Below are 26622 nucleotides of genomic sequence, written 5' to 3'. Positions count from 1 at the left end.
CTGTTTCAACTATGTATTTATTTATTTATACATGCATTGCATTTTATCTTTTAATTTTCTGACTGCCGGAGGTCTTTCACGGAAGCTGCTCTCAACCTGGCGTTGGGGGCAGCCTACTACCCTACCTCCCCTTTACCCTCATTGCATATGGGAATAGGGTTTGTTGTTGTTATTGTATATAGTTTGGGATGAAATTGAAATTTTTAAAAATTTTAGAGACTAATTTAGAATGAATGTCATAGTTTGGAGATGAAATTAAAATATTCAAAAGTTTGAAGGACTAATTTAGAACGACAATCATAATTTGAGGATGAAATTGGAATGTTTATAAAGTTAGAGACTAATTTAAAATGGGAATTATAATTTGAGGAGATATGATATAATTAATTCATTTTAATATTGATTATATTAGTGAAGGAAAATTCCAAACACTTTCCTTCTTCCTTAGCCAACCTCCACCGTCTCTTTTCTCTTTTTCTTTGAACTTTCTCCTCTTTCTTCTTTTGTCCTTTCTCATATTCACTTTTGTTTTTCATTTTAAAATAAATAATTATTCCCAGCATTTCTTCCTATTTTCTTCTCACCTTGTGCTTCTCTCTTCTTCACCCATGGCTTCATCTTCAACCCAAGAAGGTAACACTGTTGACTGTCCTTTGACCCATTTGTAAATTTCCAATACGATTTCTCTTTAATTTATGTACATACTTTTTCATTATTTTTTGTTGTAAAGTTTGATCCTTTAGCTTAAAGATTCACTTTTTGATTCTTTCTTCAAAAATATTTAATGGGTTATTTTGAAGAAGAAAAAAATACTAAATCAGCTTAGTTCAGCTGACTTATCTGTTTTTTAATTGAATTTTTAGCTTAAATTGTGCCTTAGTTTATATCTAGATCCATTGTAGCTTAGTTTTGAAGAAATATTGAGAATTAGGGTTCTTTATTTTTTATTTTTTGTGGTACTTTTGGTTTGAAATTAGGTTTTAAGATGAAGATATTGGAGTTGTAATTGGTTCATTGATAATGATAGGAGCTGAAAAATCAAATCATCTAAATTTTGGTCATGGGGTTGAGGATTATGAAAAAAATTGTGATTAGTTTAATAATTTTATTGATTAGTTATTGATTGTTGATTGTAAAGGTGGAGATATAGATCTGGAGAAAGGACTTGTGAGTTCACATCCGGGTCATAATTCTGGCATGGAAGCTTCGCCGATACTATCACCGTCCTCAGCTGTAACAGTGCCGGCTCCGGCTTTGATCCTATCGAATTCAAACAAGCGAATTGATAGGATGGGAAGTAGCCTCACCAGTTGCAGTTCCACTGTTACAGACCACTCAGCAACACCATCACCCTCGTCTATAGCAACGGCCCCAGCGTTGATACTATCGAATTCTAACAAGCAGATTGACCGAATGTCCAGTAGTCTCACCAGTTCCAGTTCAGGTACTGGAGAACCCTCGGCAACGCCATCCCCGTCGTCAGTAACAGCCCCTGCTCTGGTCCTGTCAAACTCTGGCAAGCGAATTGATCAGGCTAGCAAAAAGAAATACGTGAAGCAGGTAACTGGACGCCATAATGACACTGAGCTGCACTTGGCAGCACAGCGTGGTGATTTGGCAGCCGTGAAGCAGATTCTTGCCGACATAGATTCGCAGATGATGAGGACTGCGAGTGGGGAAGATTTCAATATGGAGGTGTCGGAGATACAGGCAAGTGTGGTGAACGAGGTAAATGAGTTGGGAGAGACCGCCTTGTTTACTGCTGCGGAGAAAGGGCACCTCGATGTTGTCAAAGAGTTGCTAAAATACTCGAACAAAGAGACCGTTATTAAGAAGAATAAATCTGGGTTTGATCCGTTGCATATTGCTGCAAGCCAAGGGCACCATGGTAATGATCCTTAGCTTTCGTTTTGTGATTTTTCTTGTGCTGTTATTTGATTTCAATTGGTTAGTTGATTTCTTGCAAAGATGACATATAGTAAAAATACTGGTTCAAGTCAGTGTCAAAGTCTGTTGAATAAATTTGACTGTTAACCGAGGTTTGTGTAAAGACAACATATTCGATATTGTCATGCTGATGTTGTGAATTGCTTATCGTCATCTGTTTTCATTGAGAAATAAGAATGATTATGCACCATCCTCTTTCAACCTTCGGAACAATCTGTCAACATATTGTTCATATATGATATGGAGAAAATAGTTAATATGTAAATACCTTTGTTATTAGTTTTTTTTTTTACAGGCCAGTTGTGGAGTCGCTGAGTCTGTGCTCCTGTTTCAGTTGTTTTACGTAGATTCTAGGCTGGAAAAAATGACCGTCTGATCCTTGCAGGTATTGTCCAGATGCTACTAGATCATGATCCTGGTCTATGCCAAACATTTGGGCCGTCGAATGCAACCCCTCTTGTCTCTGCAGCCACCAAAGGGCATACTGCGGTTGTCAATGAGCTGCTATTGAGAGATGGTGGCTTGTTAGAGCGTACGAGGTCAAATGGGAAAAATGCATTACATCTAGCCGCTCGACAGGGGCATGTAGATGTCGTAAAAGCATTGCTGAGCAAAGATCCGCAGTTGGCAAGAAGAACCGACAAGAAAGGACAGACGGCATTGCACATGGCTGTTAAAGGACAGAGCTGTGAGGTGGTGAAGTTGCTTCTCGAGGCAGATGCTGCTATTGTGATGCTCCCGGACAAGTTTGGGAACACCGCACTACATGTAGCCACTCGGAAAAAGAGAGCAGAGGTACAACTATTCACTCCATTTTCGATTCTGGCTATAGAGGTAGAAACTTGTTTTTCCTACTATGTTGCTCTGAGACTTTATTTTCCTTGAAGTACTTGTATCTGGCACATATTTGAACATGATACGAGGATATGATCCTCAAAGATCCTCCAGATACATGGAAAACCTCGGAAAATAATGAACATATCTGTGTTGTGCGTATAGCCATATCCAACACTTGCATCAAATTCCAAAGCAAAATATATTAACATTCCTCACAATTTTTTACGAAACAGTTTCGTATCAATGAATATTTCCTTGCAGATCGTAGATGTGTTGTTGTCCCTTCCTGATACGAACGTTAATGCACTCACAAGAGACCATAAAACGGCTCTTGACATAGCGGAAGGGCTTCCACTCTCTGAAGAATCCACAGAAATAAAGAGCTGCCTTTCTCACAAAGGTGCTCTCAGAGCTAATGAACTGAATCAACCGAGAGACGAATTGAGGCAGACGGTGACGCAAATTAAGAAAGATGTCCATACACAGCTTGAACAAACCAAAAGAACCAACAAAAATGTTCATAATATCTCCAAGGAACTTAGAAAACTCCACCGAGAAGGAATCAATAACGCCACGAATTCTGTGACTGTGGTAGCCGTTCTATTTGCAACGGTTGCTTTTGCGGCTATATTTACTGTGCCTGGAGGAGATGAAAATAGCGGAGTTGCGGTGGTGGTAAGCTCGAGTTCTTTCAAAATCTTCTTCATCTTCAATGCTATTGCCCTCTTCACCTCTTTGGCCGTTGTTGTCGTTCAAATTACATTGGTTCGAGGTGAAACCAAAGCCGAGAAACAGGTGGTGGTAGTGATTAACAAGTTGATGTGGTTGGCTTCTGTCTGTACTTCAGTTGCCTTTATGGCCTCCTCGTATATAGTGGTTGGCCGGAAACATGAGTGGGCTGCAATTTTGGTTACTGTCGTAGGGGGTCTGATAATGGCCGGGGTTCTTGGCACCATGACTTATTATGTGGTGAAATCGATGAGGACTAGAAGGAAGAGGGGAAAGAATTCAAGGAGAAGTGGATCCAACTCTTTGCTTCATTCGGACTTCACTAATTCGGAAGTCGAAGTCGATAGGATTTATGCCCTCTAGTACGCTCGAATCTATAGCTTCCGCTGCAAAAGGGAAAAAACGGAAGATGAATGTTAGAAATGAGACCCGATGTAAGGATAATAGCTATTGGCATCTGCCTGGTAGGTAGTATTGCACCCGGTACACCCTATGTTCATGGCCATGGTTTGCAAGGTAAAAGCAATTCCATCAACTAATCTGGGACTTAGTTAATGAAGAAAGAAGAGTGCCGAATATGGCTGATGGCGGGAGTTTCGGTCCATAAGTCGATGTTCAAGCTTTCTAAAGGTGATCTTTCATTAACGATGCAACGGTTATCATGCCTAGAATATCAGAGCTTGAATATGGCTCGAGATTTCTCGGAGCTAACACTCGTAAACACTGCTCTGTGGATTTCATTCCGCCTGGCTTTATCACAAGTCACCCGGTTTATCGGATTCGAATCACTCGTATGTTCTTAATTCATCAATAGTGTCAGTATCTATTAAAAAAAACACTGGCCTTGAAATGTCTGAATGATTAACTTTTGCTATGATTAAACTGTACTATTAGTACAATACATGCTTATTTTGCAATGATAAGTACTAGTTGGAATAAAAAAATTCACGACTATCAACGAATTGGAGTTTGTGTTTTATTTAATGGTTAAACTATTTTTTTGTCACTCAATTTTACTAGTGGTTCTATTTGGTCACTTAACTTTATTCGTGTTTATACTTTTTGTCATTTAACTTTAAACTTTTTAAATTTTATCATTATTATTTTTAATTTCATTAGTTTTGATCACTCGTCTGTTAAAGTTTTTTAACACTATTTATTTTTTGGATAAATTTATACAAAAATTTCTTGAAACTTTCATCTCAAACTTGTATTTTTGGATTTCTTTTGATTTATCGACGTTGAAGTATTTTCATCTAAATCTGAATGGAGAGGAAGTTGCGTAGGAAGAAGAAATTAATATGTCTTGATTATGTTGATCAGACGGTAGAGGTTGAAATATGGATCAAGATAAATCAAAACTTTGACATGAATTTGTCGATTTCAAGAAAAAGCCTAAATTCAAAAAAAGGAAAAAATATTCAGATATCATTTATGCCGTACAAGATAAAGTCAAACTTTGACATGAGTTTATCGATTTTAAGAAAAAACTGTATTGAAAAGAAGATATCATTTATGCCGTAAATGATAGACACCAATGATGGGAAAGATTAAAAGTCCTGAAATGCAATATTTTTGTGATGATATTAGGAACTTAAAATCTAGACTTAAGGATCAATTTGAAAAACCCTAAAATTAATATGAACAAAAAAATAAATTCGTAAATTAAATGTTACTCTATCTCAACAATTAAACGTATAGACTGTAGTCCAATTCGGTCCAACCCATGATGTTGCAAAATGAACTGGATGGCATGTAGACCGGACAGCTATTGAAACGGTGTCGTATTCCAAAGATGAGATGAGATGAGATATCAATTTATATTTTTTCCCTAAAAAAATATTAAAAAAATCCTGAGCCGAGTGCGAGTAAAGAGACCCTAAAACCCAAACCGAAAATCCCTAACCCTAAAAAACAATGGCCAAAGATAAACACGCATCCAAACGGTCCCGAGACCGTGACGGCAGGCACCACCGTGACTCCGATCGCCACCACGACGACCGCGACTCCTACCGCCGATCGGACCATAGATCTTCCGCATCACGCCGTGACGAGCGCGAGAGATCCTTCGAGAGGGAGGATTCGAGAGATAGGAAGCACCGTGAGGATTCATATGAAGAAGTTGAAGCGAAGAAAAAGAGGAAGGAGAGAGAAGAGAGTGAGGAGAGAGGGGAGAAGAGGAGTAGACTTGGAGAAGAAAACAGAAGGGAAAAGAGAGAGAGGAGGAGGTTTGGGGATAAGGCTAAAGAAGACGATGAAATTGAGTTATCCAATGGCGCCAATGGTGGTGATCCAGTTCACAATGTGAGTCTTTGAATTCTTTTTTTATTGTTAGTTTTATCTTTGCGATAGTTGCTTTTTATTGTTTTCTTGGTTGTTGGGAAACTGGAAGTTCAATTCAATAACTAGTGACAAATTTAAAGAGTCTAAGACTAAGCTTGTTATGATTCAGAATTTAATATGATTTTGTTTTCTATATCATTTTTCTTATGAAATAGAGAAAAAAATATTTAAACTAAATAGCAAATATAACAACTTTGGTTGAAAACTAACTTTATTGCTTTATTGTTAGTAATCTAATCTGAATCTATTGAAGTTTCTCTTGGATTTTTATTTATTTGGAATGAGTATTTTCATAATGTTTCAGGGTAGGAAGTTTAATCTTGTTTCTTTGATTTTATGTTGTTTTCTGGGTTTTCAATGGATATTATCTATGAGATGTCATGATAAATGTTGTTTCAGTCTATTGTGATAAATGTTGGCTGTGAATTTCACTAGTGGAGAGAGATCCAAAACCAAAAAAATAGCGGCTGTAATGTCATGTTGTGTATACTATTTAAATGCACCGATTTGAACATCAAAATTCCTTGATAATATGCATTTTTTTCAAATGGCTACTCCCAACTTGAGTGGATTGTTGCATTATGGTATTCAGTTTGTTGAGTTGGTACTTATTACATAAGTTTTTGACCTTGTTTATCAGAATTTATTTTTCCTAGTTCTTTCCTTGGACTTCCAGTTTCATTGGCTTATGGCTGGAGGAGTCATAGTTGTCGCCTTCTTATATTTGCAGCTAATTTGAGGCTTGTAGTAAATAGAAGTCCATAACATTATATATGACTTTATTCTCTCATTTTTCTTGAAGTATCTGCACCATGTTTGATGCATATTGACCCTTTGGATACATGGAAAAAATTAATATACTCATGACACATACTAATGTCTGTCATTCACATCTGAGTTTGAATAACCTAGCTTTGATGAACTTTCAAGAAATTTACCTGTCTTCTGTTGTCCTATTATTAATGTTTCACTATTTTTTACTATATACACACTAACTTAAGCATAACTTAGATATTAGCTAATAACATCACATGATAGTATGAGATATGAAATGTATAATAATGCACAATATCATTTGAACTGAAATGTAGGATGGCATCTGATCTCAATGGAGTTATGTTGATATTATGCTAGTTTAAAATCGATCTAAAGTTTTATCATATTGCCGAAATTGTAAGTTTGTATGTTGATGTAATTTACTTTTTTCCCTGCCTGAAGGGTGCTGCTCAGGCATCATTGCCGAAGACTGATCACCATCCTCCTACCAAGGTATCTTCAATTTCTACTGCTGAAAATAAAGCATATAGTGTTACCGGATCTCATGAGGTTACTGGATCTAGTACAGATGTCTCTTCATCTACTGGGAAAAGTGCAAATTTCTCTCTTGATGCTTTAGCCAAAGCAAAAAAGGCTTTACAAATGCAGAAAGAATTAGCCGAGAAAATGAAGAAGATACCCGCCGTAAGTTCATCTTTCTTTTCAAAAAGGAAAAAATTCCCCAGTTCTAAATTAAAACTAATCATGTTGCATTGGTATTGTAATGTGTAGTTGAACAAAGGCCCTAGCTCAAGTTCAGTAGTGACTAGTGGAACAGTTCAGGGACAAGTCTCATCAGCCTCTCCTGCCTCTGCACCTATTGCTTCTTCAATGCCACCTACTACCGGCATGGCTGCTGTTCCGGGCCTTGCATCAATACCCAATTTAGAAGCTGTTAAGCGTGCTCAAGAGCTGGCTGCTAAGATGGGATTCCGCCATGACCCTCAGTTTGCTCCTCTAATAAACTTGTTTCCTGGACAGGTGCAAGTAGATGTTCCAGTTCCTCAGAAACCTACCAAGGCACCTGTTCTACGTGTTGATGCACTTGGTAGGGAAATTGATGAACATGGTAATATCATAAACGTGACTAAACCAAGTAATCTTAGCACCCTCAAGGTTTGTGAAATTTGTACTCTTGGTACAATCATTGTTATTTTCTTATTTCAGTGCTATTTGTGTTACTTTCAAGGCTGTTATTTAACTTGAACCATCTGACTTTTCAGGTCAACATTAACAAGCAAAAGAAAGATGCATTCCAGATCCTTAAACCTGAGCTGGAGGTGGATCTGGAAGATAATCCACATTTTGATGCGCGGATGGGAATCGATAAGAATAAACTTATTAGACCAAAAAGGATGACTTTTCAGTTTGTAGAGGAAGGAAAATGGTCAAAGGATGCAGAGATCATCAAATTGAAGGTATTATTTTTGTTTTTATTTCTTTGATTCTTCCATCAGTTTTTCTGGTTTTGTGATTATTGTCTATTTATTACAGAGTCAATTTGGAGAAGCAAAAGCAAAAGAGCTAAAAGCAAAGCAAGCACAATTGGCAAAGGTGAAGGCTGATATAAATCCCAATTTAATTGAGGTGTCGGAAAGAATTATAAAGAAGGAGAAACCAAAAGACCCGATTCCTGAAGTAGAGTGGTGGTAAGTTGATATTCCTCTCATTATCATATAACTTTAAGTTTGCATACCTTTAATTAATTCCATCACTTGGTAGGCTTTTTTTGATTCAACATGTCATCAAATTAAACCCGAAAAATCCTTCAGCTGGGTATTACGAGGAAGATATATTTATTGCTCAAAATACAATTCTTTGTAATGATTGTTTTTGTTGTACTTTCTGCTTAAGATGTAAACATATGTTCAGAACTCTTGCCTTCTTGATTATGTTGTCAATATTCAATCTGAGAGTTAAGGTGTGCCCCTTCGCCATGTTTAAAGCCAAAAAACTTTGCATTTACTTTTGGCATCATATGTAATTTCCATATTAAAAATTCTAAAAGGTGGCATCATATGTAATTTCCATATTAAAAATTCTAAAAGGAAGCATTACAATCTATGTCATTCGGATCTGTGTACAACTATCGGGTAAAGGTATGCCTATTGTTTTTTTTAAATAAATTTTTCCTTTTTATTTGTGGGTCATTGGACCATATTTGCATATCTATATTTGAATGTGTTTGACACGGGTGCTTTTTAAAAATTAGTCATAGTTGGAGCAACATAAATTACAACTGCTAGGTTATTTCATTCTTTTACGTTACCTTTTTCTTATTGTTTTTGGTATATTTCAGGGATTTGCCTATTCTGGTCTTGGGCTCCTACGATGACATTGCTGATGGTGTGCTAAGTGAAGATAAACTGAAGAAGGAGAAGATCACGATTTATGTTGAGCATCCTCGTCCAATTGAGCCCCCTGCTGAGCCAGCTCCGCCACCACCTCAGCCCCTGAAGCTAACCAAGAAGGAGCAGAAGAAACTTCGGACTCAGAGACGTCTGGCCCGGGAAAAGGATAAACAGGAGATGATCAGACAAGGCCTGATAGAACCTCCGAAGCCGAAAGTTAAGTTGAGCAATTTAATGAAAGTTTTAGGCTCTGAAGCTACCCAAGATCCAACTAAGCTTGAAATGGAAATCCGAAGTGCTGCTGCTGTGCGGGAACAGGCTCATGTTGATAGAAACATTGCTCGCAAGCTTACCCCTGCTGAGCGCCGTGAAAAGAAAGAGAGAAAGCTTTTTGACGACCCAAGTACGGTGGAGACAATCGTTTCGGTTTACAGGATCAATGACCTCTCACATCCCAAGACCCGCTTCAAAGTTGATGTTAATGCCCAAGAAAACCGTTTGACTGGTTGTGCAGTGATCTCCGAGGGCATTAGTCTTGTAGTCGTGGAAGGTGGAAGCAAATCCATTAAGAGGTACGGGAAGCTTATGCTTCGACGAATCAATTGGGCTGAATCTGTAAACGAGAACGAAGACGGAAATGAAGATGAAGATAAACCGCCTAACAAGTGTGTGCTAGTTTGGCAAGGTAGTGTTGCGAAATCAAGTTTCAGCAGGTTCTCAGTTCACGAGTGCATCACCGAAGCAGCTGCGAGAAAGGTATTTGCAGATGCCGGTGTCGGCCATTACTGGGACCTTGTGGTTAATTTTTCTGAGAATGATTTTTGATCTTCTTAGAGAAAGAATGTCAAGTTGAACGGAAAGAGTTCGGATTTTCTCTAATCATATGAATTGTTGGTATTAAGAACTACTTCATCGAAGCCCCTTTGTTTGATCATCGTTCTGAATCACTTCGACTCCTGTTTATTGAATGGTCGGATTTAGGTCGAATTTAAGTATCGTATTATCAATAGTTTTGGCTAAATCGCCAGTTCTACATGTAACAACAATGGTCCATAGACTTCAAATATTATAATTACTCTTCCGACTATTAAATACCTTTTCAATTTATGTCCTTTTTATGGGTCAAATGATCTTTCTTTGGTCAAATATCTATTTTAATCATCGATTTTCTAAATATCTTGTAAATATAAATGTGTTTGAACTCAAAATTTTAGAGAATAATTTCTTTTATTGTTCAGATCAAATTCTAAGGTCTCATCTAACAGTGATGCAGAAGAAAATATTACTATTAGAATAATAATCTATTTTGAGATTATATATTCATATTTCTCATCAGATAAAAACAATCAACAACAATACATTCCAGTCAGTGTTCATTTGAGTATAATACATATTTATCTATTTATTGCATACATTTAATTTAATGATTAACCATTTAAGATGTAAATTTATTAAATATTTTTATTTAATATTTAAATAATACTATTTATATATAAATATAATTTTAATATTTAATGTGTTTTAACAATATTGTATTAATAATCTATCTAATGTTATTTTTAAATATATAATCTAGTTATCTAATTCATGCGGTAAATTTAATTGAGATAATGTAAACTTATTAATTGACCAACGATCAACCTATAATATTAATATGATATTTTTTTCTGTATATAATTGTTGACATGTCATATGTCATGTTACTAAAGTAATGACATGATATATACTATTTTACTCAAGAAGATAACATGATACATGTTATATCATTAATTAAACATAATATATATCGCTTTTTAATTAATTAATGATTTTTACCTAATAAAATTCTTTATTCATAAAATAAAATATTTAAATTGAAACACTCTAAAAAAATAAACGTGAAAAATGATTATTTGGATCAATATTGAGATTAGTTTTATATTATCCTTTTGCATCAAGCCTATGACTGTCATTCCAGATAGGGGTCTTTTTGTAATTACTCGTCCTCTGATTTTTCAGCGTTGAATGATCCTTATCTTCGGGGCTTAAGGCCCCTATAAATGGTCTAGGGTTTTTCATCTTTTCCTTCCTCGCCTCTCTCCTCTGAAATTTAATCGTTAGCTTTTTCTTCTTTTTTTCTATTTTTTATTTAATTATTTTGTTTTTTAGTTCCCATTTGATTTTGAATTTTCATTCTCTTACGTCTCTAACTTCTTTATTTTTTTTTATAGATCTGAATAATCGTCGAGCTTGTACTTTTTAAAATTTAAATTCCCTCTTTTTTCATATATTTTTTCTTATGACTTGTCATAGTAATTTAAAGATCTATGGATTTGATGCTTTAGCCTGTTAGAATTGAGAGCCGAAAATTTAAATCCCTTCCTCAGATTTGTTTCTTTTGCAGCTTATATTTATTTATTTTCATTGTGTATTTATGACATCCATAATAAAAGATAACATGAACTATGGGTTTGTTTAGATATTGTTTGATTATTAGCTTTCCATACTTGAATTTTGTGTGCATTTGGATATACATGATTTTATTAATATATTGAAGGTTCATGTTAGAGTTTTTATTACATTTTGGTTGTCCGTTAAATTGAAAATCTATTTGTATTATCTGTTCTATGATGGAAGCAAAAGCGTGAACTTTAAGGTGACATGAGCATAAAGTAGATTGTTGATGTCATTAATGATGATTGGAGTGTTTTATCATGTAAAGTTGTGTGCCTTTTTTCGCTCAGTGTTCTAATGGCAAATGTTAATGCAGGGAAAGGAAAAAAATGCCTAGGTATGATGATCGCCGTGGTGGCACTCGCCTTTATGTTGGTCACTTGTCCTCAAGAACAAGATCACGTGATCTAGAGGACATGTTTAGCCGATATGGGAGGTAACGGAATCTTTTTGCTATGTTGAAGAGTCTTAAATTTATCCTACTTATTAGACTGGTCTAAAACTGTGTTTCATTTGGCATACTTGTTCAAGTTTTTTTCTTAGTTTGAGTATTCATGGTTCTATTCTTTTGCATTGAAGGCCATTAGGATAGGCTCAGGGTGTAGGGACAATGATGTAGGAGAAAATAGTCTCATTGCCAAAGCCCTTAATGTAGAGCATGACCCCTGGTCCTATTAGAATATGAGTGAGAATGTTGCAGCCCTCCACGAGTCGGTCTGGTTTAACTCGAATGATCTTGTTGAAGGTCCCTTGGCTTTTGCCATAACCTGGAGGTCTATGGTGAGAGGGTGACCTTGGTGGATTTGGCGAGTCTTTCTATAGTGTTATTGCGTGTTTTTATCGAAATGGCAACAATCTCAAAAGTGGGTGTTTTTGGTTCATCTGTGAGGGGCGAACTATCAACCCTTCGATAATTGTGTCATGATGGCCTTACTGTTTGTGGCACCCGTTTGCGCAGAGTACGTGATGTGGATATGAAGCGAGACTATGCATTCGTCGTATGTATTTCAAATCTCTTCCAACTTAAACTGAAAAATCTCTTCTTTGTTATCTATAATTTCTTCACCATATATTGAAAATATGATCTTTTTCTTTGGATCTTTTTTTTTTGTTCGTTCTGTGTGTGTTTTTGTCTGCCTCCTTGATAACAGGAATTCAGTGACCCTAGAGATGCTGATGATGCAAGATATTCATTGAATGGTCGAGACCTAGATGGAAGCCGTATCATTGTGGAATTTGCCAAGGGAGTAAGTTTTATGATAACCTCACTGCCATAAGTTTTCTAGAAGGCAGTGGATGCTATATGAAACCGAATGAGAAATTTAATTTTATTTGGTTAATGTTTTTAATTATTCATTTTCCTAATGCCTTCTGATTTTTGGACTGTGTGACACATAAAAGTTTGCATGTTCAGTTCTGTTGCTGCTTAGGGTGCTAGTAATATGTCTAAATGCTGATGTGGAGTTCTGAAATCGGACAATGTAGACCTATAGATATAATTAAAGCAGCAAAATATAAGATGCTTGTGGTTTGGTAATAAACTGATAATCCCATGTATATGCTTAAAGATCATTCTAATGCCTGGTTACATAAAAGGCTTTTAATCTCTTTCTTCCAGGCAGCAGCTATTTACACTTATTAGTTGATTTAAACAATAAACTGATAATCCCATGTATATGCTTAAAGATCATGAGTTTGATGTTTAAATCAACTAATAAGTGTAAATAGCTGCTACCTGGAAGAAAGAGATTAAAAGCCTTTTATGTAACCAGGCATTAGAATATCATTGTTGCCACTCGGTCTCTTTTTTAGAAACTAAAGTATAAGAAGATTGCTTGTGGGAAAAAAGTGTTAAACTTGTCTCGAATGCAGAATGGTATTCCTAGTGTCATTCCTCTTTCTCATTGTCGTCCTAGACTTGACTCATTTGTGTTTGTACATTGAATCTAATTCGAATTGCAATGTAGGTGCCCCATGGCCCTGGTGGATCTCGTGATCATGCTGGAAGAGGTCCTACTCCTGGCTCTGGCCGCTGCTTCAATTGTGGAATTGATGGTCATTGGGCTCGTGATTGCAAAGCCGGGGATTGGAAGAATAAGTGTTATCGCTGTGGGGAACGAGGCCACATAGAAAGAGATTGTCAAAATAGTCCAAAGAAGCTGAGGTCATTTCCCTTCAAAATCCTCTTTTTGTTGTTCTGACCAGTTTGCTGAAAATAGTAGTGTTATTTCAATCATTTAAAAACCTTATATTTTGTGTACTTGGGAGGCAATTTTATTTATTTTATTGTTGCAGCCGTAGACCGCGTAGTTACTCACGATCGCCTAGTCCTCGACGCGGTCGAAGCAGAAGCCGCAGTTACAGCCGGGGCCGTAGTGACAGGTTTGTATTTAGCTTTGTCTGCGCCAAGGTTCTGGTTGAGATACGCAAATTGTTTTGGTCTTGTAGGCTGTCGGGCTCATTCTTTTTGTGTTGAATCTCTCGACCTTCTACAGTAGGTCAAGATCACCTGTGAAGCGAGAAAGGAGTTTCGAGCGTGATGATAGAAGATCAAGGAGTCCCAAGAGCCACAGGCGGTCTCCGTCCCCAACCCGAGGGAGGAAGCAGAGTCCAGCGCGCGGTGAAAGAATCCCCTCCCCAGCCCGAGGGAGGAAGCAGAGTCCACCTCTCGATGAAAGAAGTCCACAAGAGAGGCGTAGCCCATCCCCAAGGGATCACGGACATGCCAATGGTTCGGATTACAGTGCGAGTCCCAGGGGACGGAGCAGAACTTCAGATCGTGAAGCTGATGCCGAGGACAGGCCATATAGGTCCACAAAGGAAAATGGCCGCAGCCCCAGCCCCAGCCCCAGCCCACCCCCTAGGGAGGACCGAAGCCCGATTTACAATGATGAAGACGACGATAATCATGCTTCTCCGAGACGAAGCGAGTCAAATTAAGCTGCAGTGGTTTGAATGGTAGGACTTGGTTACAATCTGTGTTTGCTAGAACTTTTGAGAACTTAATATATATTTTGATGGATAAGTTGTGTTATGAAAGATTAAGCACTTTTAAGATTAATTGAAGTCTATTTCTGTAAATGACCTCTTTTATATTATCATTACAAAATTATTCTATGTCTGAATTATTACGTCATTACTTCTGCAATAATTGAAAATGAATTTTTGTTAGTTTTATTTTAAAAAGTAAGTGTTTATACTGTCCTCTATTCTTTTAGGTGTCTAGTTGTTGAAATAGATGGTGTAAAGTGTAATGCTATGTCTATCTATTTTAATATCGAAGTTATTTAAAATTTAATTGTTTTTTTAATCGTGTAATGATTATAGTTGAGAATTCGGCTATGATAATCATACATTATGTTATTCGAATTTACTCAAATTTAAATATAAATATAAGACTGAATTTGTGTTGGAGTTATATTTCTAAATAACATGTAGATTTTGTTTAAATTTATTCTTAGATTAAATTTGTGTACGTGTTATATTTTATATAAATAACATTTGGATTTTGTTTAAATTTATCCTTAGATGTTCACTCTTTTTTAACAAATTCTTAAATATATACTAATTATAAAGTATGATTATTCCTACGTATTGTGATTTTACTCGTACTTATCAACTAAAAAATCATGCAGTTTTATTTATTCAAGCAATAAAATTCAGTATTTAAATAATAAATATTTAGATACTTTTAGAATAAATTATATAGATGATCTTTTATGTTTTTACTCCATCTGAATTTAATCATCAGTTCAAAAAAAGAGCTCTTATAATTTCTATTAATTTTAAAATGTTAGAATTTAAGGTAAAGTACATAAATGACTCCTGACTATAGAATATTATTTTTTGAGTCTATCGACCATTAAAAATTATAAAATGCCACCTAACTAAAAGGTATTATTTTATTGAGTCCCTCAACTATTTAAAGTTACAAAATGGTCATATGACTATTCATTATATTCCAAATTCGTCATTTTCTGTTAAAATAATAATGGCCATCTAGGGTTTCGGAAAACCAATTTGGCTTTATGCCAGGTAGGTCTATTACGGAGGCGATTCATCTACTTCGACGGCTTATGGAGAAATATAGGGGAAAAATAGAGATCTTCACATGGCGTTCATTGACCTTGAGAAGGCGTATGATAGCGTGCTCCGCGATACGATCTGGAAGACCTTGGAAACGAGACGGATCCCAACTGCTTATATCCGGGCGATTCGTGATAAGTACTGTAGATCTACTACATACGTCAAGACTACAGTTGGCGACACCGAGGCTTTCCCGGTGGAAATTGGACTCCATCAGGAGTCGACTCTTAGCCCTTACATCTTCGCCTTGATTATGGACGACATCTATTGTGCGACACCAGACGGTGTTCCATGGTGTATGCTTTTCGCTGACGACATTGTCCTAGTTGCTGAAACAAAAAATGAGTTGAATAGTAGACTTGCTACCTTGAAGACTGCTTTGGAAGAAAAAGGTCTAAGGATCAATATTGAAAAGACATAGTATTTATGTTCAAACTTCAGTGGGAACCAAAACGATGAAGATGTAGAAGTATGCATCGAAGGACACGTTCTCCCCTCAAAGGATTGTTTCAAGTACATAGGGTCTATGATACATAAAGATGGGGGTGTAGATGATGACTTTACACACCGAATAAAGGCGGGATGGCTAAAGTGGAGCTGCTATTGGAGTTTTTTGTGACAAGAAGGTGCCTTTAAAACTCAAGGGAAAATTTTATAGAATGGCAATAAGACCAGCGTTGCTGTATGGATCAGAATGTTGGGCAATCAAGAAGGATCACGTAATGAGGATGAAGGCCGCAGAAATGAGAATGCTTCGATGGGCATGTGGTAGGACTCTGTGGGACATGGCACCAAACTCTGCTATTAGGATGTCTTTGGGGGTGGTGCCTGTATCAGAAAAATTGAGGGAGGGAAGACTACGGTGGTTTGGGCATGTCCTTAGGCGACAACCGTCGGATGCGGTCAGGAAGGTAGAGTCGATTACAGTCGATGGTGCCAGAATGAGAGGATGACCAAGGAGGAAGTGGGTAGACTGCTTGAGATATGATTTGAAGGATTTATCCATTACCGAGGACATGACCTCTGATAAGAAAGTATGAAGACTTAAGACCAGGGTATCCGAGTAGTGTGAGTCAACAGCCATAGGGTGTAGCATCTCTATCTTATTTTTAATTGTCTTTGTTGTAATTTCCATGACCTCTACTTTTTTATACGTTTCTGTCATTGGAATTTATGAAGGCTTAGAACTAGGGTAGCATAGTAGTGTTGCCTTAGTTTAGGTTTTAATCCATTTTGACTTTATTCCTTCTCGTAGCTTGCTATCGCTGACTTCTGTGAATCCTTCTCTTCATGTTTCCTCCTTTTAAATTTAGTCGGGACTTACGTTTATGTGTATATGTAGAGATTTTTAGGCAGAGATTTATTTGCAGGGATTACTTCCCATTACAGACGCACATATGAATGACTGCATATGAAGACTGTTCAACTATGTATTTATTTATTTATTTATACATGCATTGTATTTTATCTTTATTTTTAATTTTCTGACTGCCGGAGGTCTTCCACTGAAGCTACTCTCAACCTGGTGTTGGGGCAGCCTACTAACCTACCTCCCCCTTACTCCATTGCATATGAGAATAGGGTTTTGTTGTTGTTGTTGTAGTTGTTGAGTTGGACGTTAATACATTGATTGAGATATGATAGTTGTTTGAGATTATAAAATCAGATTTTATCATATCTCAGTTAGCATATTATTGTTCGACTAAAACGATCGTTAAACTTTTAACAAAAAAGTACCTATTTGAAATATAATGAATAGTAGGGTAACTATTTTGTAATTATTAATAGTCGAGGGACTCAACAAAGTAATGTCCTATAGTTGGAATATCATTTTATAACTTCTAATGGTCGAATGATTCAATAAAATAGTATCTTATAATCGAAAAATTATTTGTGTACTTTACACTATTATTTATTAGTGTTTATTAATAATATATTTGTCGATAAATTACACTCATAATGAATTAACTATGAGAATATTTTAATATGATGATTATTATTTTTTAATTGTATGAATATGATTATTTAACTATTTAAATAATATCAATAATTTATTTAAAAATAATAATATCAATTAAGTCAAATGTTATTAATATTTGATGGAAGAGTTGACTTAATAATTAATAAAATTAATATAATTATACATTTAACATCTATCATTCGCACATTCTATTAAAGTTAGTATTATTTGAATCTAGTCCTCTAAACATAATGTGCAAATAATAAGGATTAAATGTATGATTATACCAATTTTATTAACTGTCAACTTAGTTTTTTTGCAAATATTAGCGTTAGATGTTTTGATTCACTTCGTTTAAATAGTTAGATAGACTGACTGATAAAATTAAAAAAAAATATGTAGTCAAATTAAAATTTTCTATAGTTAAATGATCACAAATATAATTTATCATATATATATATTAAAAATTACTTTTATTAATTCAAATGATTAAATTAAGTAAATAAAAATAATCAATTATCAATTGATTTAGTGGAATGATTTATTAAGTACTTTAAACATTATCTAAATCCTATTATGAATTTGTGAATAGAAAAAATTTGATAATAGAATAATTATTATAATAATTTTAAAATTAAATTACAATATTATATTAAAACAGAAAAGAAAATTTAACAAAATTAACTTTAATTTCTTTATTTTGCTAAAAATAGAGAAAGCTAGATGAGTAAAAGTTGCCTAATAGGTTTAGGTTGGAAACCTAAAAAGTCAAAGTCAAAACACTTACAGCCAATAAAGCTAAACGATAGTTCCAAAAGCACAAAATTTGTTTTGTTAAACAAAAGAAACCTTTTTTCTCCTCAAAACTCTTTCCTTTTTCGATTCTCTGTTGTTTTTGTTTTGTCTTAAAACAATTCCCCTTTTTTCCTTCCTTCTTTCTTTTTGTTTAATTTTTGTATGTAATCTTTCAAATTAAGGGTCTTTGGGGTGTTCTTAAACAGGGTTTTTACAACTGAGCAGATTATAAGAAAGTCTTCGCTGTTTCCTAAGGTATGTAAGAAGAAAATCCCATTTCATCCTCTCTTTTTTTCTTCTTTTTTTTGCTTGATGCTTTTAAGGTGATGTGTTTTTTTCCGGAGAATTGCTTTTTTTCTTCTCCTTTTTGCCATTTCTGGAAATTCCCAGAACTTTGATTATATTTGTATTCCTTTTTAATGCCCTTAGAGAGGTGAATTTCAAGAATTTAAGTCCATAAACATGGTAGAGATCGAATTTCTGATAGGAAAATTCTTTTGTGGTATTTATGTTCCATAATTAATGTGTTTTCCCCGTTTTAATGCATTTGGAGATTAGCAATGTGGAGTTCAAGTTATTGTATTTTATTTGATGTTTTTAAGGTATAGTCATGCGAGTTTTTGAATCTTTCTCCCTTTTATTTGTCTGAATTTATGTTTTAGCAATTTATTGAATGGAACTCTGTTTTTCCTTGAAGTTCTTCTATCCGACTCCCATGTTCGGATACAAGTAAGGGATATTACCTTCCAATTTCCATGGAGCAGTTTAAATGTGTGTGTGTGTGTTTCACACCCAAGTTCGAGTAAAATAGGTCATATGTAGATATACTTGTGTAGAACACATTCGTATACAGCATTCACTTATGAGTTCGAGTACAATAGGTCATGTGTAGATAATACTCGTATCAAACACATTCGTATCCAGCATTCACTTACGAGTTTGAGTCAAATAGGTCATGTGTAAATATACTTGTGTAGAACACATTCGTATCCAGCATTCACTTATGAGTTCGAGCACAATAGGTCATGTGTAGATATACTCGTATCAAACTTTCACCTACGAGTTTGAGTAAAATAGGTCATTTCTAATGGTTTGTTGGATTTTTCAAAAGTAATGCCCATCTTTAATGTTTCTCAAGAATCTATGTTATTTGAACTTGGGTATGAGTGTTAGACATGGATATGTATCCAAAACGAGTATTGTTAGTCGAAATTGGGTCTATGTGTTAGTCAAGAATGTTTCTGGTTCTAGGATTAAAAGAAAGGTTCTGTAATTTATTTTTATTGCAACTTTGTAGATTATTGTTGTTTGAATTCATCGTTGTATGTTTGATTTCTGAAACTTCTATTTTCCGGAAATTGAGTCGAATCTGAGCCGATGCTGAATCCAGCTCTTTTTCCCAGAATCTGTCTTCTCAAGACCTAGCTGTAGGTCGAACTCAGATTAGGGGTTTAGATAATGTTTATTGCAACTGTGAAAATTTACGTTGTCTGAAACTCTGAATTTATCGATGGATGTTTGATTTTTGAAACTTCTGCTTTCCGGACATTGAGTCGAATCTGAGTTGACCCTGAATCCTGCTCTTATTCCAGGAATTCGTTTTGCAAGACTCATCTGTTGTTCAAACTTGAACTAGGAACTTGGAGAATGCTTATTGCCTGCGTAAGGGTTAAAGATTGAATCATAGTAAAAAGTGTCAATAAGTCCTATAGCACACGGTAAATAAGTAGGATAGAATATCCCATCCATCGAAGTTAAGATCTGACTAAGCTTGACTTAGAACAGTTTATCGGACTCTTTTATAAGCCACATATTCGGTTAAGAACATGTAAGTTATGGTATCAACGACATTAAGGCGAATTGTATTGCCTTGCTGGAAGCCTTCAGTCGAGGGTGAAAATTCTAGTGGAGGTGCAGTTGGTAATGGTAGGGTTGATGGGTTGTTGTGGTACGAAGACTTGGGACAACATGTTGCGGGTGAGTTTTCAATGGCAGTAATTCAAGCAAACAATCTATTGGAAGACCATAGCCAACTTGAATCTGGTCCAATCAGCTCGTTTGAATCGGGTCCCCATGGGACATTTGTTGGAATTTATGATGGTCACGGAGGTCCGGAAACCGCTAGGTTTATAAACGAACACCTTTTCAGCCATATCAAGAGTACGTTATTCTTTCTCTTCTTTCCTCAATTGTATCCCAATTTGTTATTTGTCACATTAATTCGGATAGCTTATGATGTTTAATGAGTGATTTATCAGCTTCTTTCCATTGATTAATTGGAAAACTTTGTATTTTATAGTTATAAGATACTTAGAAAGTATGATATACTCTTAAGCAACGCGAGCTTACCACAAAGTCCTTACAAGTTTCGAAAGTCATCGACAGCTTGAGGCTCAATCATTTAGAGGTGATGACAAATGTCAAATTTGGATCTCCGCCTCCTACCTCTCGTAAAACATCATATTTATTTCCTTCTCGAGATTTAGTTGCCGATTTTGATAGCTAAATTATATGCTACTGACTTTGACAGCTATTAATGGTGCAGGATTTATGACCGAGAATCATGGAATGTCGGCTGATGTAATCAACAAAGCTTTTTTAGATACCGAAGAAGAATTTCTTGCTCTGGTCAGACAGCAGTGGGAAATTAAGCCGCAACTCGCTTCTGTTGGTTCGTGTTGTTTGGTAGGAATAGTGTGTAGCGGATTGCTATACATTGCAAATGCCGGAGATTCTCGAGTTGTTTTAGGCAGACTGGAGAAAGCCTTTGACGAGGTCAAAGCAGTTCAGTTGTCATCTGAGCACAATGCAAGTTTTGAATCTGTACGGGAGGAGTTACAATCGTTACATCCCGATGATCCACAGATTGTGGTCCTCAAGCACAAAGTATGGCGTGTGAAGGGTATAATACAGGTAAGTTCCATGGCTTTGAGATGTTTGTATGTTTCTTTTGTTGATAGTTTATTGTTTCCGTAATTTCTTCTCGGGACATCGATGAAAACCGGTGAATTCCATTCTCATTCCGACATCTAGTCTCTGTTATAGAGTTTATTTTACTGCATATATATATTACTCAGACTCTTTATTTCACTGTTACCTATGCCTGGCCCCTATCCGGACATAGTTAAGGGTATGACCCTCCAAATACATGGAGAAACTTAGAAAAGTTTGAACATACCCGCATCCGACATTCACACCCAAATCCGAGTAACGAAGCAGCACATACCGACATCTTTTTGTGTAAATTTATGTTCCTATAGGATCCGTACTCGAACGAACATTTCAGAGGAATTGCCATTTGAATTAGCATGATCTACCAATGTTACTTAGACCTTGGTGTGAGTATCGAATACGAGTATGTTTAATATTTTCCATGTATTTGGAGGTTCGTAAATCGTAATCTCATAATCATATTCGAATATGTCTCGATAATGGGTGTTTGATACAATTATTTCAAGAAAAATAAATAGTCGAAACAGTATGATTATCTAGACAACAAGCAGGGGCGAAGCTATGGGCAAGCACCCCTTGGTTAAGTGGGAAATTTTTTATTTAGCCCCTCCCAGAGATTAAACATTTAATCTAATCCTTTTTAGCCATTGATTAAACAGAAAAATTGCATTTTGGCTCCTCTTAAAAATTAATAATTCAATTTAAGACTTCTTAATACAATTTTTTGTTTTAGCCCCCAAAATTTTATAATTTTATCTTGGCCTCGAAACAAAATTCGTGGTTTCGCCCCTCACAATGAACATGTGCAGAATTAATTGTCCATTGACCAAAAGTTTTTCTTTTGATAGATTTCAAGGTCCATTGGCGATGCATATCTAAAGAAGTCGGAATTCAACAAAGAGCCTCTGTTACCAAAGTTTAGAGTTCCGAACTCGTTTGAGAAGCCGATCCTACAAGCTGAGCCGGCAATATCAGTACAGAAAATCTGTCCTGAAGATCAGTTTCTTATATTCGCATCGGATGGTCTATGGGAACACCTTAGCAATCAAGAGGCCGTTGACATTGTGAACACGAGTCCACGTAATGTTAGTTTTCTTTTCATGATTTTCATTTTGATGTTTTTAAACCTATGTTACACGGATTTGGTGTGCCTGTCCTCTTTGCATGTCAACTACAAAATGAAGAAAATTGTCTGCAAGGGTCAGACTGGGTCAAAATCCAGTCAGGTTCGGGTTATTTTTCTGACTATATGATTGATTGAATAGGGTTGTCTTCTTTGCATGTCAACTAGTACATGTTTAATGCATGCAACTGAAAATGGTTTCTTTGTCCTTACTGAACTAGTTTTCGTTTTTTTTTCGTTTTCCTCCATGAACATGAAGTATATATCGGTTTCATGTTAAACTTAGAACTCGTCTATATTTTGATGATAAGGTTGTTTATGGGTGAACTCATACGAGATGTTTATGCAGGGTATTGCAAGGAGACTCATAGAAGCCGCTCTTCATGAAGCAGCGAAGAAGAGAGAAATGCGATATTCGGACTTGAAAAAGATTGACCGCGGAGTGCGAAGACATTTTCACGATGATATAACCGTTATCGTTTTGTTTTTGGATTTCCATCTGATAAGCAACGGCTCGTCTTATAGACCCCTGGTTTCCATTCGAGGCAACGGTGGAGTCTCCGGGAGCAGCAAATACTAGCTCTTAAAGGGCTTAGACCTCTTATCATTTACTCACTATCCTCTCATTTTGTATTAAGAAAGAGATCCACAAAACATATGATAGAATTATTTAGATTGTGCATAATAATATATATATATATATATTGATGTAATTGAAAAAGCTAAGAATTCAATGATATATTTGTGGTATTTTATTCATTATGATATACAATATCTTTATATGAAATTAAGATATACAATTTGTTTCCTCATTTCTTTATTTTTCCACTCTTAATATTTAAAAGATATTTCATTATCGGGAAATCAAATAGAATATAAAATTATAGGATTTTCAAATAAAATAAGAAAAATGAGGTTATCTTTTATGATTTTTTTATAAAAAGTATCCAATTATAATATCGTTAAGTATTTTAATGAAAAAATCACTAAAATAAGAGTAAATTAAAAGTAAGTGAATAAATTATTTTTTAAAAATTTTAATGATTAAAATAAGAATAGGAAGAAAGTTGAGCGATAAATTTATAATTTATTCTAAAAAAATATATTGATCCTGATTTAATTTTATTATTAAAATTTTAATTTAATGCCCAATTGAAAACCATATGAGGGCCCAAGTATTAGCCCAGAAATTCAATCCCACGGTCTATTTTGCAAATTCTTTTCAAAACCCCTAGAAACCCTAACGTGTCTCCCTCTAAAAATCAAAATTTCCCAAATACAATGAACCAGAGATCTTCGAACCTACTCGATGAGGCCTTGGGGCTAGACCAGGCCATCGAGCCATGGCCTCTAAGGGGTCGAGTAGTGGCTATAGAAGACCGAGTCGAGACCAGTGGCTCATTCGTTCTTCACCATCTACTTAAACGCTCTCTTTCTCCAAATTCCTCAAATGTTTCCGTCCTCATCGCTTTCTCTCAGCCTTTCTCTCATTACGATCGTATTCTTCGAAAGCTGGTCAATTCTTTTCCTCCATTACTTTAACTTCCGTTTTCTTTTTTCGTTTTTCTTTTGTTTCTTTTGATGGTAGATTTAGTGAAAATTTGGTACTCTATGTGTTGGGTTATGAATAAAAAATTATGAAAAAGTGAAATAAATTTTCTTGGATACTATTTGCTTGACTAGTTGAGTTTCTGGGGTTGTTAAACTTACAATCTAATTGTCTCTTCCTCCTATTGTAATTGATTCTAACCCTTTTTTATTGTTTTCAACACTCGTGTTCAGTTCATATATGGATATTTATATCATCATACAACCCTTCAAGGATCCTTTTAATAAACGAAAAGCTTAGAATCCAACACTCACACCTGAGTTCAAACATCGGTAATTCGCCTGGATGTTTGGTTACCCTTTTAATGAATTCATAGGTCTTGGATCAATGATATTAGGGTTTTTGTTAGGCATGAGGTATAAGTTCCCAGGTCCACTTTTCTGAGAGGATACGAAGTGAGATATGAATACTGTGTTTTCTTAGCTAACAGATTAGGTTTCTTTGTCCACACTTTCTGTTAGGCATGGGGTATAAGTTCCCCGTTGCTCTGCTGATGTATTTCTATAAGTTGTCATGTAGTTGGTTTAGTAGAATTATTTCTTTAGGAGGTGCTGGTCTAATGGTGTGGTTTGTTTTGCTGCCTGGGGGATCACTTGTATCTGTAATGCTGGATTAATTTGTTCTCGGTTATATTTGCTTCCTTAATAAACTATTTGGGCACTCTTTTTCCCCTTCTGCTGATAGGCGATAGTTTCATACCAATGTCGATTATTTGGGGGAGGGGGATGTTTAACGAGGCCCCAGCTTATTTAAAAAAAAGATTTTCTTTTCTTGGAAACTTTGTAAATGCTGTTAATATTATTTATTTTTGTTGAAATAGGGATGCAACTTGGTATCACAAAGGGATAATGGTAGATTCTTTTTCTTTGACATGCTTAAGTTGCAGTGCACAGGTGAGAAAAAAAATCTGATTAAATGGTCCTTGCAAATCTTTCTGCTCGCATATGCTTTGTGTTAATGAAGAATCTTCTAAATGCTGTTGTGGATTTCTGAGATCTGACAAAGTATATGAGTTGAAATTCGAGAAAATTTATGTTTTCAATTTAAGAAATTCATTTATTTGCTATAGTTCTGTCTACATGTTTTTGTTGTTAAGTTTCAAGAGTTCATGACAGCATCAATATTGTTATTAATTTTACTTATTTGCACCAACATCCAATGTACAAAGATTAAATTGCTCGGTTCTACTACAATTTTGACTATAGTGCACGGACTGCATGACTCTTCTGTTTGTGGTCTTATGGTTTTGTCTGATGGAAAAGTTTTTCAATTTGTTTAATTAGTTGGAGATGAAGGAATGACTCCGGGAGGTGGACTCATTGCATTGTATGGGAAAACACATAAAACCATTTCAGCTTTGCCTGAGATTAGACGGAAAAATGTTTCCATTATCATAGATGATTTATCTCTTATGGAGGTGGCTGCAAAAGGATCTTCAGATTATGTCTTAGATTTCTTGCATTATTGTCGCACTCTAACATCTGAGTTTGTAAGATAATGCCTTTTTACTCCTTCATTTTGTCTTATATTGTTCTGAATTTTCATCATTCTTGAAATACCGATGTTCAATACGCGCTGTCCGATGCATATTGAGAAATGAATATGGGGATTTGATCTGCTAAGGATCCTCCAAATACATAGTAAAAGACATTACTTGTATCTGGCACTCACACTCAAATCTAATTAGCATAAATTTTGTCTACTTTCACCCTCTTTTCTTAAAAATTTTCTCCTTTTGTTGAACTATTGTTGTTAGAACTGTTCATTAATCACACTCAACCATGAGGATATTTATTCGATTGAAGATGGATGTACATTTTTGTTACAAATGGAGTACCATACAGACATTTTGATAAAGGTGGAGCCTTTGGCTACCGGTTTAGCAGCCGATGTGCATGGACAGGTATTGACGTGTTATTTCTTTTTCAGTTTTTGGATGGTTTGTGCCATTTCTATCATGTTGCAGTTCATGGCCTCGAATAACATAGACTATAATTGTAGTTGGCATTGTTTCTTGATTATAGAAGTTCCTATAAAGAAGGGAAACATTATTAGTCCTTTGCTTGTATTTTTAACTATTGATTTCCGTAATTAAAGTAACAATTTCGTGTTTTGCAAGCCACGATGTTTATATCATGTTGCAGTTGACAGTTTCAAGCAACATAGGCTATAATCGGAGATATCATTGTTTCTTAGAAGTTCCTTTTGGTTGATGTAATTAGAAAGTGATGAAATAGGGTCTCACAAGTCTCAACATTTTATCGAATGTTGCAGTTGACAGTATCAAATAAGGGTAGGAACAAGGCTAGTAATTTCCACTTCAAGGTCAAGGAAAACGTCGTTGAATGTTTCTACCCTGGACGAAACCGAGATTGACGGGGTGTGAAACAGGTATCGAACTCAAAAGTTGTCGTGTTTCGATCAATATTCCTAGATGAAACAAAGGAAACCTTAGATTGTAACAAAGAAGAGATTGTGAATTGTTTGTTGCATAAACAAAACCAATTGAACTGATATAAGAAAGTTCCCCCCTTTTTTGGGAAAATGAAGTTCATCCCTTTTGTTCTTTTATATTTGTACGAGTTTTTTATGTGTTGATATTTTGTAAAGAAAACAATTTAAACCGTAATGTTATGATTCG

At 35.5% G+C, this 26622-nt stretch overlaps 5 protein-coding genes and 1 long non-coding RNA gene across 9 annotated transcripts in view; 5 read left to right on the top strand and 1 right to left on the bottom strand.

Moving 5' to 3' along the window:
* Positions 1 to 529: 529 nt before the first annotated feature.
* LOC120217531 (ankyrin repeat-containing protein ITN1-like) lies at positions 530 to 3907 on the top strand. Its single transcript, XM_039214618.1, has 4 exons — positions 530 to 633; positions 1139 to 1888; positions 2333 to 2742; positions 3046 to 3907. The coding sequence occupies exons 1-4, from the start codon at positions 609 to 611 to the stop codon at positions 3874 to 3876; spliced, it is 2016 nt and encodes a 671-aa protein (XP_039070549.1). The 5' UTR covers positions 530 to 608; the 3' UTR covers positions 3877 to 3907.
* A 1435-nt stretch (positions 3908 to 5342) lies between these two features.
* LOC120217530 (protein RDM16-like) lies at positions 5343 to 10110 on the top strand. Of its 2 annotated transcripts, none has more exons than XM_039214617.1 (6): positions 5343 to 5817; positions 7087 to 7317; positions 7405 to 7788; positions 7896 to 8090; positions 8167 to 8321; positions 8972 to 10110. In XM_039214617.1, exons 1-6 carry the CDS (start codon positions 5431 to 5433, stop codon positions 9846 to 9848), a joined length of 2229 nt encoding a protein of 742 aa, XP_039070548.1. In that variant the 5' UTR covers positions 5343 to 5430; the 3' UTR covers positions 9849 to 10110. The 2 variants fall into 2 exon arrangements, with proteins under 2 accessions (XP_039070548.1, XP_039070547.1); XM_039214616.1 differs by having other exon boundaries at positions 7075 to 7317.
* A 937-nt stretch (positions 10111 to 11047) lies between these two features.
* Positions 11048 to 14549, top strand: LOC120217526 (serine/arginine-rich splicing factor RS2Z32-like). Of its 3 annotated transcripts, none has more exons than XM_039214613.1 (7): positions 11048 to 11118; positions 11773 to 11892; positions 12415 to 12454; positions 12608 to 12703; positions 13424 to 13620; positions 13758 to 13838; positions 13952 to 14549. In XM_039214613.1, exons 2-7 carry the CDS (start codon positions 11786 to 11788, stop codon positions 14394 to 14396), a joined length of 966 nt encoding a protein of 321 aa, XP_039070544.1. In that variant the 5' UTR covers positions 11048 to 11118; positions 11773 to 11785; the 3' UTR covers positions 14397 to 14549. The 3 variants fall into 3 exon arrangements, with proteins under 3 accessions (XP_039070544.1, XP_039070543.1, XP_039070545.1); XM_039214612.1 differs by having other exon boundaries at positions 13752 to 13838; XM_039214614.1 differs by lacking the exon at positions 11048 to 11118 and having other exon boundaries at positions 12202 to 12454; positions 13752 to 13838.
* Positions 14550 to 18411: 3862 nt separating this feature from the next.
* Positions 18412 to 23114, top strand: LOC120217525 (probable protein phosphatase 2C 38). Its single transcript, XM_039214611.1, has 5 exons — positions 18412 to 18552; positions 19890 to 20457; positions 20843 to 21210; positions 22098 to 22334; positions 22722 to 23114. Exons 2-5 carry the CDS (start codon positions 20133 to 20135, stop codon positions 22950 to 22952), a joined length of 1161 nt encoding a protein of 386 aa, XP_039070542.1. The 5' UTR covers positions 18412 to 18552; positions 19890 to 20132; the 3' UTR covers positions 22953 to 23114.
* LOC120217528 overlaps positions 20728 to 26622 on the bottom strand; it is a 28380-nt gene continuing 22485 nt past the window's right edge. The window contains exons 2-3 of the long non-coding RNA XR_005525148.1: positions 23574 to 23576; positions 20728 to 20738 (exon numbers count right to left, since the gene is read on the bottom strand). This is a non-coding gene — a long non-coding RNA (uncharacterized LOC120217528). The remainder of the gene's footprint in view (positions 20739 to 23573; positions 23577 to 26622) is intronic.
* On the top strand, positions 23598 to 26546 carry LOC120217527 (elongator complex protein 6-like). Its single transcript, XM_039214615.1, has 6 exons — positions 23598 to 23887; positions 24802 to 24874; positions 25265 to 25470; positions 25738 to 25884; positions 26256 to 26363; positions 26416 to 26546. The coding sequence occupies exons 1-5, from the start codon at positions 23654 to 23656 to the stop codon at positions 26355 to 26357; spliced, it is 762 nt and encodes a 253-aa protein (XP_039070546.1). The 5' UTR covers positions 23598 to 23653; the 3' UTR covers positions 26358 to 26363; positions 26416 to 26546.

This window comes from Hibiscus syriacus, unplaced genomic scaffold (assembly GCF_006381635.1).
Source record: "Hibiscus syriacus cultivar Baekdansim isolate YM2019G1 unplaced genomic scaffold, ASM638163v2 tig00110187_pilon, whole genome shotgun sequence".
NCBI lineage: Eukaryota > Viridiplantae > Streptophyta > Magnoliopsida > Malvales > Malvaceae > Hibiscus > Hibiscus syriacus.
The sequence above is the reverse complement of the archived record's forward strand: the minus strand, read 5'-3'. Positions and strand labels throughout refer to the sequence as shown.

What these genes read in the sequence shown, in the direction of transcription:
- LOC120217531 (XM_039214618.1), top strand. Translation starts at nt 609, where the DNA reads ATGGCTTCATCTTCAACCCAAGAAG. An exon ending in TTCATCTTCAACCCAAGAAG is followed by an intron (nt 634 to 1,138) that starts GTAACACTGTTG and finishes TTGATTGTAAAG; the next exon opens with GTGGAGATATAGATCTGGAG. An exon ending in CTCGGAAAAAGAGAGCAGAG is followed by an intron (nt 2,743 to 3,045) that starts GTACAACTATTC and finishes ATTTCCTTGCAG; the next exon opens with ATCGTAGATGTGTTGTTGTC.
- LOC120217530 (XM_039214616.1), top strand. Translation starts at nt 5,431, where the DNA reads ATGGCCAAAGATAAACACGCATCCAAACGGTCCCGAGACCGTGACGGC. An exon ending in AAATGAAGAAGATACCCGCC is followed by an intron (nt 7,318 to 7,404) that starts GTAAGTTCATCT and finishes TGTAATGTGTAG; the next exon opens with TTGAACAAAGGCCCTAGCTC. An exon ending in ATTCCTGAAGTAGAGTGGTG is followed by an intron (nt 8,322 to 8,971) that starts GTAAGTTGATAT and finishes GGTATATTTCAG; the next exon opens with GGATTTGCCTATTCTGGTCT.
- LOC120217526 (XM_039214612.1), top strand. Translation starts at nt 11,786, where the DNA reads ATGCCTAGGTATGATGATCGCCGTGGTGGCACTCGCCTTTATGTTGGT. An exon ending in AGCGAGACTATGCATTCGTC is followed by an intron (nt 12,455 to 12,607) that starts GTATGTATTTCA and finishes CCTTGATAACAG; the next exon opens with GAATTCAGTGACCCTAGAGA. An exon ending in AATAGTCCAAAGAAGCTGAG is followed by an intron (nt 13,621 to 13,751) that starts GTCATTTCCCTT and finishes TTATTGTTGCAG; the next exon opens with CCGTAGACCGCGTAGTTACT.
- LOC120217525 (XM_039214611.1), top strand. Translation starts at nt 20,133, where the DNA reads ATGGTATCAACGACATTAAGGCGAATTGTATTGCCTTGCTGGAAGCCT. An exon ending in CCTTTTCAGCCATATCAAGA is followed by an intron (nt 20,458 to 20,842) that starts GTACGTTATTCT and finishes TTAATGGTGCAG; the next exon opens with GATTTATGACCGAGAATCAT. An exon ending in TGAACACGAGTCCACGTAAT is followed by an intron (nt 22,335 to 22,721) that starts GTTAGTTTTCTT and finishes ATGTTTATGCAG; the next exon opens with GGTATTGCAAGGAGACTCAT.
- LOC120217527 (XM_039214615.1), top strand. Translation starts at nt 23,654, where the DNA reads ATGAACCAGAGATCTTCGAACCTACTCGATGAGGCCTTGGGGCTAGAC. An exon ending in GCTTAAGTTGCAGTGCACAG is followed by an intron (nt 24,875 to 25,264) that starts GTGAGAAAAAAA and finishes TTGTTTAATTAG; the next exon opens with TTGGAGATGAAGGAATGACT. An exon ending in GCACTCTAACATCTGAGTTT is followed by an intron (nt 25,471 to 25,737) that starts GTAAGATAATGC and finishes TATTGTTGTTAG; the next exon opens with AACTGTTCATTAATCACACT.